This window comes from Plectrocnemia conspersa, unplaced genomic scaffold, assembly GCF_051122295.1.
Source record: "Plectrocnemia conspersa isolate PC_06_02 unplaced genomic scaffold, ASM5112229v1 ptg000006l, whole genome shotgun sequence".
NCBI classification, from domain to species: domain Eukaryota; kingdom Metazoa; phylum Arthropoda; class Insecta; order Trichoptera; family Polycentropodidae; genus Plectrocnemia; species Plectrocnemia conspersa.
Window position 1 is genome coordinate 9,395,870 of NW_028277170.1, and position 14,948 is coordinate 9,410,817.

General features: G+C 30.8%; 1 protein-coding gene and 1 long non-coding RNA gene across 2 annotated transcripts; both read right to left on the reverse strand.

Annotated features, from left to right (window-relative positions):
- Positions 1-1,866: 1,866 nt before the first annotated feature.
- LOC148234180 (band 7 protein AGAP004871) lies at positions 1,867-8,973 on the reverse strand. Its single transcript, XM_088187498.1, has 7 exons — positions 8,770-8,973; position 7,863; positions 4,955-5,027; positions 3,195-3,277; positions 2,560-2,819; positions 2,320-2,500; positions 1,867-2,093 (listed from the first exon to the last, which is right to left on the reverse strand). The coding sequence occupies exons 1-7, from the start codon at positions 8,922-8,924 to the stop codon at positions 1,998-2,000; spliced, it is 849 nt and encodes a 282-aa protein (XP_088043624.1). The 5' UTR covers positions 8,925-8,973; the 3' UTR covers positions 1,867-1,997.
- A 3,533-nt stretch (positions 8,974-12,506) lies between these two features.
- LOC148234181 (uncharacterized) lies at positions 12,507-13,976 on the reverse strand. Its single transcript, XR_015809898.1, has 3 exons — positions 13,092-13,976; positions 12,870-13,003; positions 12,507-12,804 (listed from the first exon to the last, which is right to left on the reverse strand). It is a non-coding gene; the product is annotated as an uncharacterized LOC148234181 (long non-coding RNA).
- Between the last annotated feature and the right edge of the window lie 972 nt (positions 13,977-14,948).

Below are 14,948 nucleotides of genomic sequence, written 5' to 3' on the forward strand. Positions count from 1 at the left end.
AAAGAAAATATTTCTTGATATTTTTACATAAAAATCATTTATTTCATAGAAGCGTTGAATTAAGATTGAAATGTTTACACAATACGATTTCTTTTTTAAAAACCAAATTGAAATTAAGGAAAACGTAACAAAAATATGAGTTTTGGCACAAAAAATATTATACTGCTTATTATTTGTAATGTAATAATTTTATTTTAGAATTTAAAAAAAAAATGTAATTAATTATTTTAAATTATTTTTTGGTAGTATTACTAAATAAATATGTAGGACTACCAGCAACAATCAGCAAGGTATATTATATAGCCCTTATTAAAATTGATGCATTGACAGCGAGAAAAAAACGTGTCGTAATTTGCGTTAATTCACTATGTATTAAATATTTTTGTTATGCCAACCAAGCATCCCTTATAGTCGTTTGACACTTTTAAAACACATACAATTTTTTCGTGTTGATAAACAGGTTGAATTCAAAATTAGAAGTGTAAGATTTTCAACGTTTTAACGGTCTAAATTCTCACGGTAAAATAATGTTAAAATCTGCCATAAATAAACAAATCCAATTGAAACCAAAAGGCGATCAAAAGGCAAACAAGTAACCTTTCACGAGTCAGATATAAAAATAATATGGAAATTAAATGTCGCACTACTAAATTCTAAATAATTAATAATTTTTCTATATATGTATCATATCTTGTGAAGATATAAAATTTTATTTATAAATTTAACATTTATAATACATATATATTGTGAATATATTTAACCTTAAATAATTTGTCATGTAAAGTCTTGATACAACTATATCAGTGATGTCCAAAATTTATTACAAAAGATACGTATTTTTGGAAACATACATATATTAAATTATATAAAAGTTAGATTAAAACCTTGAAAACCTTGTATAAGTGAACGAGAAGGATCTGAAATTACGTTCATTGTAAATAGCTAAGTAATAGTATCAGATCCTATTACAGCAATTTTAAAAATCGTGAAATAAATTTGCCGGATATAGTCAAATAAAAATATGGTTTAGCATACCACAAAATCCATAATTTAAAATAAATCACACCAGCTTACTTTAGAATTTTAATAACGGTGTATTGATACCTAACGCTTTAAAGAAGATGCTGATTAATATAAAACCTAGATTCACTATCACTCGCCGAAAACTAAGTGCAAGAATTAGCGCGATACATAAAAGAGATTGCTTTCTCCTTTCGGAATGAACGAGGTATAATTTTGGTGCACTATATTGGCAATAGCAGAAACAACGTTCAGGTCTAACATAGAGGTGCAGCAGGCGGTGCGTTAACGACTAGGAACTGAACCAAAATATTTTTTTCTATCTCTTAAAATCTTGTATTGAATGTAGTTTTGTATACTTTATGTTCAATAAATTACTAATAAAAGGTATATTTGGTTTTCATTTTACTCACCAACATACATAAATTCATATTTGTAAAAAGATGTGCATTAAGTAATCTTAAATGTACATATTATACATACATACTATGAAATATAATATGTACATTTATTTTTCAAATGTATTTTAGAAGTACACTTACACCATTACAATTACTACAAAATTAAAAAAATAATTAACAATAATAAAAAAAATATTTGAAGAACTCGGTGCGATTTGTTTGGCCACGTATTGCAAAACTTTAACAACTGATATTAAATATAAACGAAATTTCTCTATTTACACGACAAATTTCCTTTCTCTAGTTCTTAAATAATCACGTGACACGATTTTATAATTCTCTGATTTAAATGTACACATTTTTCCTAATAATAAATTACTTTTTATATACATATTCATTAAAAAAGTCTTATTTTTATAGTTGAATATAAAAAGAAACATTAGTAAATCAAAATCCAGTCTTATTTATCAATGACGAAAAATAAATCAATATATAACTTGTAATTTTTAACATATGAGAAATACATTAGTTATTTAAAAGTAGCAAACGTGAATGCTTTATAAATACTTTATTGTGTTAACCTTCCCTTGGCTTAATAAAGCATGACAAAAAATCCATTGGCAATGGAAATATAATTGTAGAGTTCTTCTCGGCCGATATGGTGTTCAACGTCTGAAAATATATTATGTTGCATTAAATATTTGTAAAATATATTATCGTAAACTGAATATTTATTAAATGTTCTATATAATATATTAATTTTAAACAATACATGATACGTGTCAAGAATATACCTTCTTAACACACATTTTGAGCGTTTTTTAAATGTATTATGTGGTTGTAGAATGCATTAAAATGCATCGGAGCATATCTGACACTAGTAAATAATATTAATTACCTGTAGATATCTGAGTTGCAAAGCTGCAGGAGAATCTCCAATAACTTCTGAAGCCTCCCTTAAAGCTCTGGAAGCTTTCTGCTCTCCTTCTGCAGCGATTACCTTAGCCCTTGCTTCTCTGGCAGCTTCAGCTTCAGCAGCCATGGCCCTTTGTAACTGAACAGGTAGTCTTACATCTTTTCTGTAAATCACAAACAAAAATAACCTACACAGTTTACCTACTCTATTATATTTGCTTACATTTCTACTCTTTCCACTTTGATTCCCCAAGATTCTGTCGCTTCGTCTAATGATGCTTGCATTGTTCCAGAAATAGTCTCGCGCTCGCTTAAAATCTCATGCAGGGGTCTTGTACCCATTGTGTTCCTCAGTGTAGTCTGTGCCAATAGTCGAGTAGAATGATGGGCATTTTCAACGTTTGCTATAGATATGGTGGCATTTGACACCTTGTAGTATACAACAGCATCGACGGACACAGTGACGCTGTCTTTTGTTAAAACCTAAAAATTGAAATAAATATTTATATATTATTATTTTTATTGAATTAAGTACATTATTGCTTAAGAAATATAACTTTATTTCATTAAATTATACGTGTTTTACTAGCAACTTAAAGTAGTGGTTTTACAAACAATACAAGTAGCAGTTAAGATGCTACTGATGTAGTGTGTTTAAGTGCTTGGTAGAAAAATCTCGCTTATCATTAAAATATTTATACAAAGAGAAATAGAATTAACGTATCATTACAAGAAAAGAGTATTACAAATTTTAATACATGAGATAAAACTAGATCTCTTTAAGTGAAAATTACGATTTTGGATTTTTATATTTGAACAGAATTAGTTTGATTACAAATTAGAAATTGCAAGTCATACTTCCTGCGGGGGCACGTCATATGTGCGAGTTCTCAAATCAACTCTGGCGTAGTTGTCGATGCACGGTAGTATGAAGAATATTCCTAAAAATACATAAATAGTTAAAGTTAAATATTTTACGTTCGAGCGTTGGCAAACAATACGGAAACTTACAAATGAACGTTAAAGGGTTCTGATCGATATGTTCATATGTAAACACGAGCATATAAATTGAGGCGATTGCATAAATTATGTAAGAGTTCAGTACCTATCTTGCGACTAATTTCAACTACATTCATAGGCAATATCGTATATAAATATGTATGTAGTATAAACAAGGTTATCTTTTTGGGCCTATGGTTTTTTACAATTATATCCTAACACTCTTGTTTTATTACAATAAAATTAGCACTGATTATTTTTAACATTTTTTTTTTAGATTAAATTAAGACCATCGTGGCCTAACAGGTTACCCCAATGCGCCACGATGGTCGAAAACAAATTTTAAATTTATAAAACATTAAAAACGTATATATACATAAATATAACAATACTTAAACATAACAAAAAAAAATATAAAATATCAAAATTAAATGATACAAACTCGATCGATCCTCGTAGTTTATATTAAATAGGTCAATATGTAATGCCAGCGTATTAAGGAGCCGGATGGCTACAGCTATAGGCGAGTCGGAAAGTGCGGATGTCCTAGCCCCAACGGTTATCAAAAGAGGTCGCGATCGTGATTATCAAAAATGTTCCGGAATCCAAAACTGGAATTCCTCGAGAATAGCTAGATTGTCAACAGCACCTTTTAGTAATTTGAAAAAATGCTTAGCGACTTACAGCTTTCTGCGAGAACTCAGCGAATCATATCTCAACGCTCCTAAAAGAAAGGCGCTGGGATATAAGTACGGATAATAATTAAATGTCCTTTTGTAAAGGTATCTTAAATACCCTTTTTGAATTTTTTCCACTAAAAGGGAATATTTGGCTATTCGGGGATTCCAAATTATAGATTCCGATTCAAGAATACTACGAACTAAGGTGTCATAGAGGATGCGAATAACTGACGGATCATCAAAGTTAAAGGCATTCCTCATAACAAAGCCGAGTATCTTGGAAGATTTATCACAGACGTCGTGTATGTGTAGAGAGAACCTCCATTTGCTCTCGAAAGTGATTCCGAGATCTTTAGTGGAAGTTTCTCTAGTCAAAATGTTACCACCGAGATGGTAGAAATAAGCTGATGGCGAATGGGATCGAGAAAATGACACAGTATGGCACTTTTCGACACTAAAGGGCAGACGGTTAATGGAAGCCTATCTCCACAGAGAGTCTAAATCACTTTGTAGAGAGAAGGAGTCCACAACAGATCGAATGCATTTATATAATTTTAAATCATCTGCGTACAGAAGAAAGCTTGAATTTTTAATTGCTGTATTTATGTCATTAATAAATAACACAAAAAGCAAAGGTCCCATATTGGATCCTTGTGGAACCCCCGAAGGGATAAAATATTCTTTTGACAATCGGCCACCATAGGTTACAAACTGTCTACGATTGCTTAAGTAACTCGAGAATAATTACCTTTAATCTTTGAATAAAAATATCAAAGGTTTTTATTAATTTTATTTAAATATATACATATATAATCAGTATGTCCGTATAACTATTTTAATTAATAGAATAAACGTATTTTAAAAAAATATACACTTGCGCTTCAGCTACCTAAGTTAAAATACTGTCGTTCAAAATTATCAATATTAGAATATACCTACCTGGTCCTTTTGCCCCACCGGATAATAATCTTCCGAGGCGAAAAATGACTGCTCGTTCATACTCTTGCACGACCTGTATTAAATATATTAACAGTTAAATAATATTTCTAGATAAAAAGTAAAAATAATCATTTTTTGCAACAGAATAGTAATACATAAAATAAATATACTAATTAAAGTCAATATAAAATAATTTACTTACACTAATTATCTATGATACTTTCCTTATGTATTAATCATGACCTAGGAGGTGACCCCAATGCGTCACAATGCTTAAAAAACAATACATTGCATCGTTACAATACAAAAAAAAATCAAAATAGGAAGAGAAAAATAATGAAATTAAATAATACGAACCAGACCAGCTTCTCGTAGCTGACAATAAGCAGAGAAATGTGCAATGCCAGCGTATTAATGAGCCGAGAGGCGGCAGTCAGAAGAAGAAGAAAAAGACCGGAGAAGCTGAAGAGCTATCCCCAATGACGAATAAAGATTCCTAGAGAGCATTATCAGAAAAGAGCGGAAAAAAGAATCACAAAATAGTGACGCAAGAGCACTAGCTCTAGGATAGCTACCTCCCTGAAGTTTCAATGTGTAAAAGACGTACAGGTGAGGTATTAGAAGCGGAGGCGATATTTAGTGGGTAAAAATTCCACACCACCATTAACCAGCTTGGTCCAACGTCTTCGCGCAGTGTACAAAAGCCAAGTTGAGTAATATCTAGAGTCTCCAATTACTCGAACCATCAACTACTCGAGTATCGAATATTAAAATTTTAAAATACTCGAGTACTCGAGTACTTTCAAGTATTTACCAAATGTACCAAAATAGCTATTATTCAAATTCGTGCACATATAAATAAATGAATAAAATACTTAGTATGTTAATTTTTACAATTATTTTAACTTCACGAACATACTTTTTAAAAACAATAATGCAAAAAGTGTCTCGAATTTAATATTACTGCTAACCTTTGCTTTTATTATTCCCGTTATAAAAAAAACCCTTTCCGTTGCTGTTGATGTTGGTCTTATTGTCATTAACGCGTTGGATAAGGATTCTAATTTATATCTGTTCGCTTTTTATAGATATAAAATTTTTTGAACTCTCTTTTTATGTTCTCTTCTTTCATTCCCTTCTCTGCTTTTCTCTTATTTCCTTCGACTATTGACAAAATAGCATTTTGTAATTCTTCTTGAATAGATTTTTTTCTTAACAATATACAATATTCTACTCCTTCTGATTAATGCGAAGAATTTAAATCTATATCCTTCGAAGATATATTTGGGTGAATCCCTTTCACTCTAGAGCTAAACGGTTCACAAAGAACTGACTTTACTTTAAATGCCTTTAAAACACACAATTGTTTCGATTTATATTTTAAGCTGAGGTATCAGTATAAACAATTTACAACACTTTACGCTACAACTGCATAGTCATAAAACCTAAAAAAAATTTATGTTGATATTTCATATTGTTCATTGCCATAAATTAGATAAGTCGGGACTGTCGAACAGAAAACACAAAAGAAATTTCTCCGTCGTACCCACTAACATAGCCGACGACCGGAACTATGCAACTATGGAACTATGAAAAAATTATACCTGATAGTAACCGCTCTAACTCGGGACTTCGGGCATAAACGCCAAATAAAAGCAAGACGTTAACCTTTACCGGACCGAGTTAAAGTTCTTTTTGTTTCTGAAAGATTTCAAAAATTTTTAATTTCGAGTATTAATCGAGTAATTTTCAAAATACTCGATTATCAAGTACTTGAAAAATAGACAAAAATACTCGAGTATCGAGTGCTCGATTACTCGAATTGGAGACTCTAGTAATATCCGATTGCCCATGGTCTAAGAATTTCGAGCTTAATTCTATCGTTGGAGGAGGCCGTCGGCCTATTTAAAAAAAAGCACTACTAGAAACATTATCACAAGAAACTTTTCTTAACTTTTTCAATTAAGTGAGAGAATATGGTTATTCGTGGATCACAACTTATAGATTCCGATTCAATAATTCTGCCAACTAAAATGTTATACAGGATGCGAATAACTGATGCATCGTCAAAGCCGAGCATCTTAGAAAATTTATCACATATTCTACATTGTTTACATGTAGAGAGAACACCTTCAATTAATGTTAGAACATAAAATTTTTCAATCGAAATTGTAAGAGTAGACTGATATGGCACTTTCCGACAATAAAGCTACGCTCTTTTTACTCAAGCGTCGCGTCGTTTACGTGTAGAGGGAATTTAAATTTAAAAAAAATTAAATTTGTATCTGCCGTATTTCATTAATAAATAACGTTAAGAAAAGAGGGCTCAGGTTGGACCCTTGAGAAACCACTTTAAGTTTAATTTATATACTATAATATTATATCAGTACTTTATTATAAAATACGCAGTTATCTAAAGTGACAATTTTTCAAAATTACAAAAACATTTATTTACTTTATATTATTTATTAAACTGTTTTTTAACTTAACTCCCTGATTGCTTTACTGTTACTGAGTTAGTCTCCAGTAGATAATAGACATCGGCTCTTCTTCTATCGTATCATAAATATAAGTGTTTCGTGAATATTTAATACACTGAAATGTACTGCCCCAATATCAAAACTTTGAAGCTCAATTAACCTAAAGATTTAAACGCCACTTACATATTGTACATATTATATTTTATATCGATCACAATTATTTATACATCACGATTGAATGTAACGCACACGCATATATTAAAGTCATCATTGTAAAACGCAAATTGCTAAAAAAAGTCATTAATCCAAACTATAAAGTATAACAGTATGATGATATGCTTTCCAACATAAATTAATATTGCAGACATTCAATATTCAGTTAACATACATTACGCTGAGAACTCGCATTTCTGAATAAATATATAAACCCTGTAGAATTTTTATTAATGTAGTAGCAGTTATATAAATTTAACATTATTTATTTATTAAGTGTACGTATTAGGTAATCCCAAAATGAATGTCGTTTTTTAAAAATTGAAGTTTTAACAATTAGTGTGAATTAATCTTTATTTATATAAGCTTATTTTTTATTATTTATTTTTACAGCTACAAATGTTTTACACGCCTATAAGCTCTCGAGCTCTCGGAAGTTATTTAATCTATTACACAAAAAAATATACAACTCAATCAATTTGCAGAAATACAAGATTTATTTGACGTCCAGACACAACAGAAGATCAAAATATATTTTATATTTTACAAAGTATATTTTTAAAAAGCTAAATAGTTAAATTATTAGTATATTATAAATAAGAGCAAAATTTTTCTGATTTAAGAAATAATGCAGCCCAAGTAATCATGAAAATTTATAATGCCATTCCAAAAATCTGTATATATATTTTTTTATTTAATGATTGGAAGTATATGAAGCATAACTTATTATTAAATAAATTTTTGGAAATTTAATTTATACATTAATAATATTGACTTTTATTTGATAATTAGTTTGAGTTAGATTGCGTGTACTATTTATTCTTAATTTTTAAAAATTAACCGCTGATTTAGCAATTTTATTTATATTATTCTTAATTCAATAGCATGGCCATATATAATTTAAGCAAAAACATGTTTTTTTTCTAATGCTTTTCGTCTACAAATCCCACTGCTAAAAGTTCATTTGCAAATATAGCAAAGATCTACATTAGTGAGCGTTGAAATTTTATGAATAAAAAATAATTTAAACATATTATCGAATTTTTCGCAATCGCCATTTCTAAAATCATAAAAATATTAAGTTGATTACCTCCACTATTCACAAAATTTATCATACTTAACTTGAAGCACACGAACAATGAGAAGGGCATGGTGATGAAGACCAATACCCACGCCAACGCTGTTAGCACCCTGCCGAAAACCTTTGATTCCTGCTCCATATTTTCGGCCTCGGCTGTATGCAGAACATCGAAAGAGTTAGACATGGGCTGCATCATTTGGCACAAAAATTGCAATAGTATTAAAAAACGTTGCTTCAAAGCCGCCTGCTCGCTGGAACGGCACTAGCACTACTGCAACACCCATAATAACTTTCCTTGTTCTTCGGCCTCAGACTAATATACATAAAGAATTATTTTATCGATTTACTCTGTTAATATAAATAATCCATGCGCCATTCACATATTAAATTATACATACAATACGACCAAATACAAATAAAACAATTTTAAATATTAGGTCTAAAAATAAATTATAATATAAAATAATGGACATCTTATCATTAAAGCTTTTTTACAAACATAATAAATCGTTTTATAAGAAAAATAATATTTTAATTTTCGATAAAAATACTACATTTTTAAGTGATTTGTATAATCAATTCATGCAACATTTTTTTAATGATGTTTATAATTTTACAGTAGGACATGGCTCGACCTGGTATGCATATACTTCAAACAGTTCATATATAAATTAAGCTCAAAAAACATAATAATTATGAAGAGAATGTTTAAATAAATAAATACTTAGCACACTGGTTACTGGTACTTAAAATAATTTGAGAGGCCCTTAAAACGACGAACAAAACATGGACATAGTGCACTCAAGCTTTTCAATTGAAAAGCGTGTTGCAAGACGAATCTTAACAATCTTCATTGAAATCAATTTTAAAGAATACTTTAAGATCATCAGCAGGAAATATAATTTTTTTATTACAAGTAACTGTATTAATATCATTAATAAACAGAAGATACAATAATGGGTCGAGATTAAAACCATAAGAAATTCCCGATGTGTCAATGTATTCAAACGACTTGTATCGCCCATATTTAACATATTGGTGACGATTTAAAAAATATGAAACCCCCAAATTCATCTATTATTAATAATAAAAGCATGAAAAATCTTATCGAAAGCCTTTTCAGAATCAGTGTAGAGATCTACTTGATTACATATATCGAGATTTTTCGTCGCAAAACTGCAAAAATTCTGTTGATCAATCAACTATCGTTGATTCTGTTGATCAATCAAGTCGATCAATATCGCTGCATTTAGAATTAACAGTATCGCTGCATTCAGAATTAACAATCAGTTTTCTCTTTCTGTGGATATTTTAAAAACATAAATTTATCCACCAGGCCAAAATAAAAATTGCTAAAATAATATTTACATCAAATATGTTTTATCGAAGGGTGAGACACAAGTATTTTGATGTAATTCTAGTCAGAATTGTCTAAAAACGTATTTGACTTATACCTACGTTTAAAAACGTACCTTGTATTCAAAAATAAATATATATATTACTAGTAACCAGTATGGCAAGTGATTCAGAGTACCGCACACGTTCAATATAGGGTTTAGCTGCGAAGCTTACCGTGGGGCGAGTAGCATGCGAGTGACAAAACCGACGACTAAAAACGCCAAGCAATATCTAAAATAGACCTTTATCGCTTTTAAAACACTAACTTCAGTAACGCATTATTGAGCTGGGCAAACGCCATGTTTATAGTGCGCTATCATAATACCAAACATTCAAGTTGACCTCGATGTTAATACGCACGCGTTTTTCATTCGCTTATTTTGTTGTTACCTCTCGCATACGTAGTATACAAACATTGGACAAGCTTGTCTAAAATGGACACTGGCAAAAATAAGTGCTTTACCATTTTCAACGAAACTGAAACTGACTTTTACAAGTACATATTTGTTGTATATACAGATTCAACAAAAATGTATATGTGCACACGAGCACCTACAAATATGTACATATAGGTATGTATACCCTCAGAATAGTATTTCTGTGTACTTTTTAACGATTCCTTAAATTTAAAAGTAAGAGAAAAATATTTAGTGACACGCTTGCATTTCAGAATGCAACTCAAAACACACTGCATGGGCAGTGGGAGAGGTTCCAGATGTAAGTCAAGAGCAAGAAGTGGGAGTAAGCCATTAACCTATGCGTTTATACATTGCCAGTAAAAAGCCACTAGGATACAAATACAGATACGACTCGCTCCAGTAGAAATGAGAGCTTTTCTTTGAATTCTCTCTAACAACAAGGAGTATTTCACTTCTGAGTGATTTCAGACAATAACGACATATTCGATAATTCTGCGAACTGTAGTATTTTACAGAATGCGAATCGCCAATAAATTGTTAAAGTGACATGCGCTCCACATAACGAAGTCAAGCATCCTTGCCACCTTATCGCAATCTTTGGCGATACATATACGAAATCTCCATCCTTATTCAAACATCACTGCCAAGTCATCAACGGAAGTATTTCTGTTTAAAACACCTTCGCCCGAAAATAATTCCGCTATGAAAGGAGATCGTGAAAACGTGAAAATTATTCCAACATTTTATTTAGATAATGACATGTATTGATTGACATTTTATGTATAGTTGTATGTACACTATGTACGTACACTGCATTAAAATCAATATGTGACATACATACAAATCCTCATAGTTAATATGAAATAACCACACAAATGATAAAAGTTTACATTTGTAAAATAATAGACACACACACAATACCTAGGTAATTCTTTTCATATGAACCTTAATATATTTTTTTTCAATTTCATTATTATTACTAACATTAAGTAATCAGATTCATAATCATAAATTACGTGAATTTGCTGAAAACCTATATTAGCTCAAAATAGCCTACTCGTTGATAATTTATATTTAGACTAGACCCATTTTAATCTGTAGCACTATAATTTCACGATTCCTACAAATAAAATATATATGTTTATATTAATTTACTTCTGTAAAAAGATATTACACTTATTTTAATAATAATAAAATTATTTGTATATTGTGAGGGAGCCAATTTATTTGACCACACGCTAGGAGTAACTCCGGCAACACTGGCTCGGTGGCGGCGAGAGCAATACATTCTTTGCTTGACCACGACAGGAAGCGACGACAAAGTGTTTATATCATAGTGGTCTTTCGAATGTCTATTTTGGTGAAATTCCAGTCGCCTATGCAGCAAACATTTACAGACTAGCTTAGTAATTCTATGAAGTTAAAAATGTGTAGGATTTTACAATATAAGACGCGAAACATCGATATAAAATATTTTTTTCAAATCCATAGATCCTGATTGCCGTTTGTTTGAATTTAAACAATGTTCCGTGAGAATGATTTTCCGAGAGTAATATTCTATGAGAGCGTTGATCCATGTGGGTAATATTCCGTGAGAGCAACGTTTATGGACGCGATCGTCTAGTCCGTTCACCCTCTACTACAGTTCTAGATGCCACGGACCTACAAGTTTCTAATGCTCTAAAAGGAATGGGCCAAAAATTAAAAGTAAAATCAACTATGAAAAGTGTGACACTAGACTTGACTATACAAATCATATATAAAAACAGGAAAAATAATTAAATTTAAACTGAATAATGTATATGAATGCGAGAAGTCTCAGAAATAAATTAAATGATATATAGTATATTATACAGAAATAAAAATACATATCATAATTACTGAAACATTGATCAATGAAAGAGCAAAAATATTTAAACCTAGATCAAGTTTTCTCCTCTTGCACAAATATCACAAGTATATGTTTTAATATAGTGAAAATTTTATTAGATTATATTACATATGAATGGCGAGATGTTTTCTCCGAACAGTGGTGGAGAGGCTGGTACGGGGATGATGTCGGTGGAAGATCCTCAGAGGCCTTGTAGGTGGCGTGACAGTGACAGTATAGCGGAAGATCCCTCGCTGTTTCGGTGCTCGAATAGTGTAGTCCCTCTCAGGATGTGAGTGCCCATGACAGTATGTTGCCCGCAAGGCTGGCGGGTGTCTGCTAGACGGGGCGAATCTACTGGTCTCTTCGAGTGTCCGCCAGAGTCTGGACTGTTATTATATACTATTGTTAAAATCCATTTAATGATTGTGCATTCAATGAAGTATTTTATTACCAATTATTTTATACTTTTTACGTGGACATGTTTTTCAAACCAATATCAGTTTTTGTCGTGAATATAAAGAAGCTTGCAGTGTTTTTATTGATGACTTAATGTTTTCTCGTTGTGTACATTCCCACAAACTTGTTCTGAGTATAAGTATTATTATAATATTCATGTAAATATTTTTATAATGAAACAGAACAGAGTAGTATCTAAATATAAATGAAATCTTACCAAACACACCAATATTTTACAATAACTATTCCGCTAACTGATTGAAATTTTAAATTCAAAATTAAAGCAGATCTGCTTTTTTTGTTGTAAAATTCATGCCATTAAAATATTTGTGGATACAGCACTGGCTACAAATATTTCAGGCGACAAAGAAGATATGTTAACCACTATCTTTCCATGAACGCAGCTGATATCATGACACTTTGGAAACGGCATCCAAATTAAAAGCAGGTTATGGAAACATTTACGTTACATGCAGTAGCTCGCAAATGAATACATGGTTTTAGATACTTGGAAATACAGGTGAGATTTGAGCATATAAAAACTAATATGTAACCATAATAAACTAATAACATATTCTTTACCCAAATTGTAATGGTAAAATTCAATTAGACAAAACATATTAACACAAAATTATTGTGATTAATACGATTCTGCATCAAAAATCTATCTCACACATATAAATAACTAATACCATTCAAGCAATAATCCTCATACATAATTAACACCAGCTTCGACTATATAATAATGCAAGAGTGGTTATTAATTTAATGTCGACATGTTATAGAGGCCACTTTTATTTCTGTAGGCGGAAATAATGTTAATGAATAATTTAACGTCCGAGCGGTCTTTTTTTCAGGCTGCAATTTAAAAACATTATGGAATTACAGACAAAAAGTTAATGATTTAATTTCCACAAGTCGATGAAGGTTGTTACAAAATCGATAATGTAGTAAGATATTTTTAGTTTTCAGCTTTGTCATTGTTATCGACTCTTACGCTTTGTCAAACTCGAGGTAAAACTTGCTAAGAAGAATTTCCTGCCGAAAGACATTTGACCGGTAAGTATTTATGGTCATCCCATATAGAAGTTTAAATAGGTCGGGTGTAACACTTGACATCTGACATATACTTGGTCTTAACACCGCAAAAAGCGGCTAGCTACATACAACAAATTACATACTTGTAAATTATAAATATATTTTAATAACAAAAAATCACCCACTTACCTTAAATAATGAATTATTTTTAAAAGGAATAAACAATATTTATGATATTTTCTTGTTACCAAGAATATTTGTTTTATTATTTAATATTATATAGAAGAATCTAAAAATTCTTTTCCGGTACGATGCAAGTTTGACATTAATTTAAAAAAAACTAGTTATCCAAACTCATAAAATGGTCCCAAATAACAAAAAGTACGATAAATATTGCTTTTTTTTTAATAAAATCAATTTTGAATGTACGTAAGTGAGTGATTTTTTGCTAATTGTTAATTATATTGACACTATACTCAGAAACCAATGGCTATGAACATTTGTTTTGCTCTAGGTCCTAACGTCTACGAAAATTACTAACAACATTTTTCTACATAAATACGTTTTAAAATTTAGGCCTTAGTTTTTTATCACCATGCACGTGTTAATTTTCCAGACATTCGTTGCAAATCAGCATTAACCCTTTATCAATGTCGCCAAAAACACTGAATCACACACGACTACACTTATAAATTAGAATGTCATTTAGGGGGGGCAGGTGGGAATATTCCCCACTCCCCATAAATTTTACCAGAAAAATGCATGTCATTAAATTAAATACTATTAATCTCAATAAACTAGCCAACTTAGCCCCCCTCTCCTAGAAAAAGCTAAAATTACATCCCTATTGATAAACGGTTAATTGTAATTTTCAACCAATGTTAAAAACCATCCTACCCTCCTGTCGCAGACTGTCACAATTTCGCTGATCCCCTTAGCCCCCTAAACCTGTGACATAATTTATGGAAGCCATCTAATGCAATACAAGACAAAAATTCATTTTATTGTTAATTTGAATTACAATGGATCATAAAAT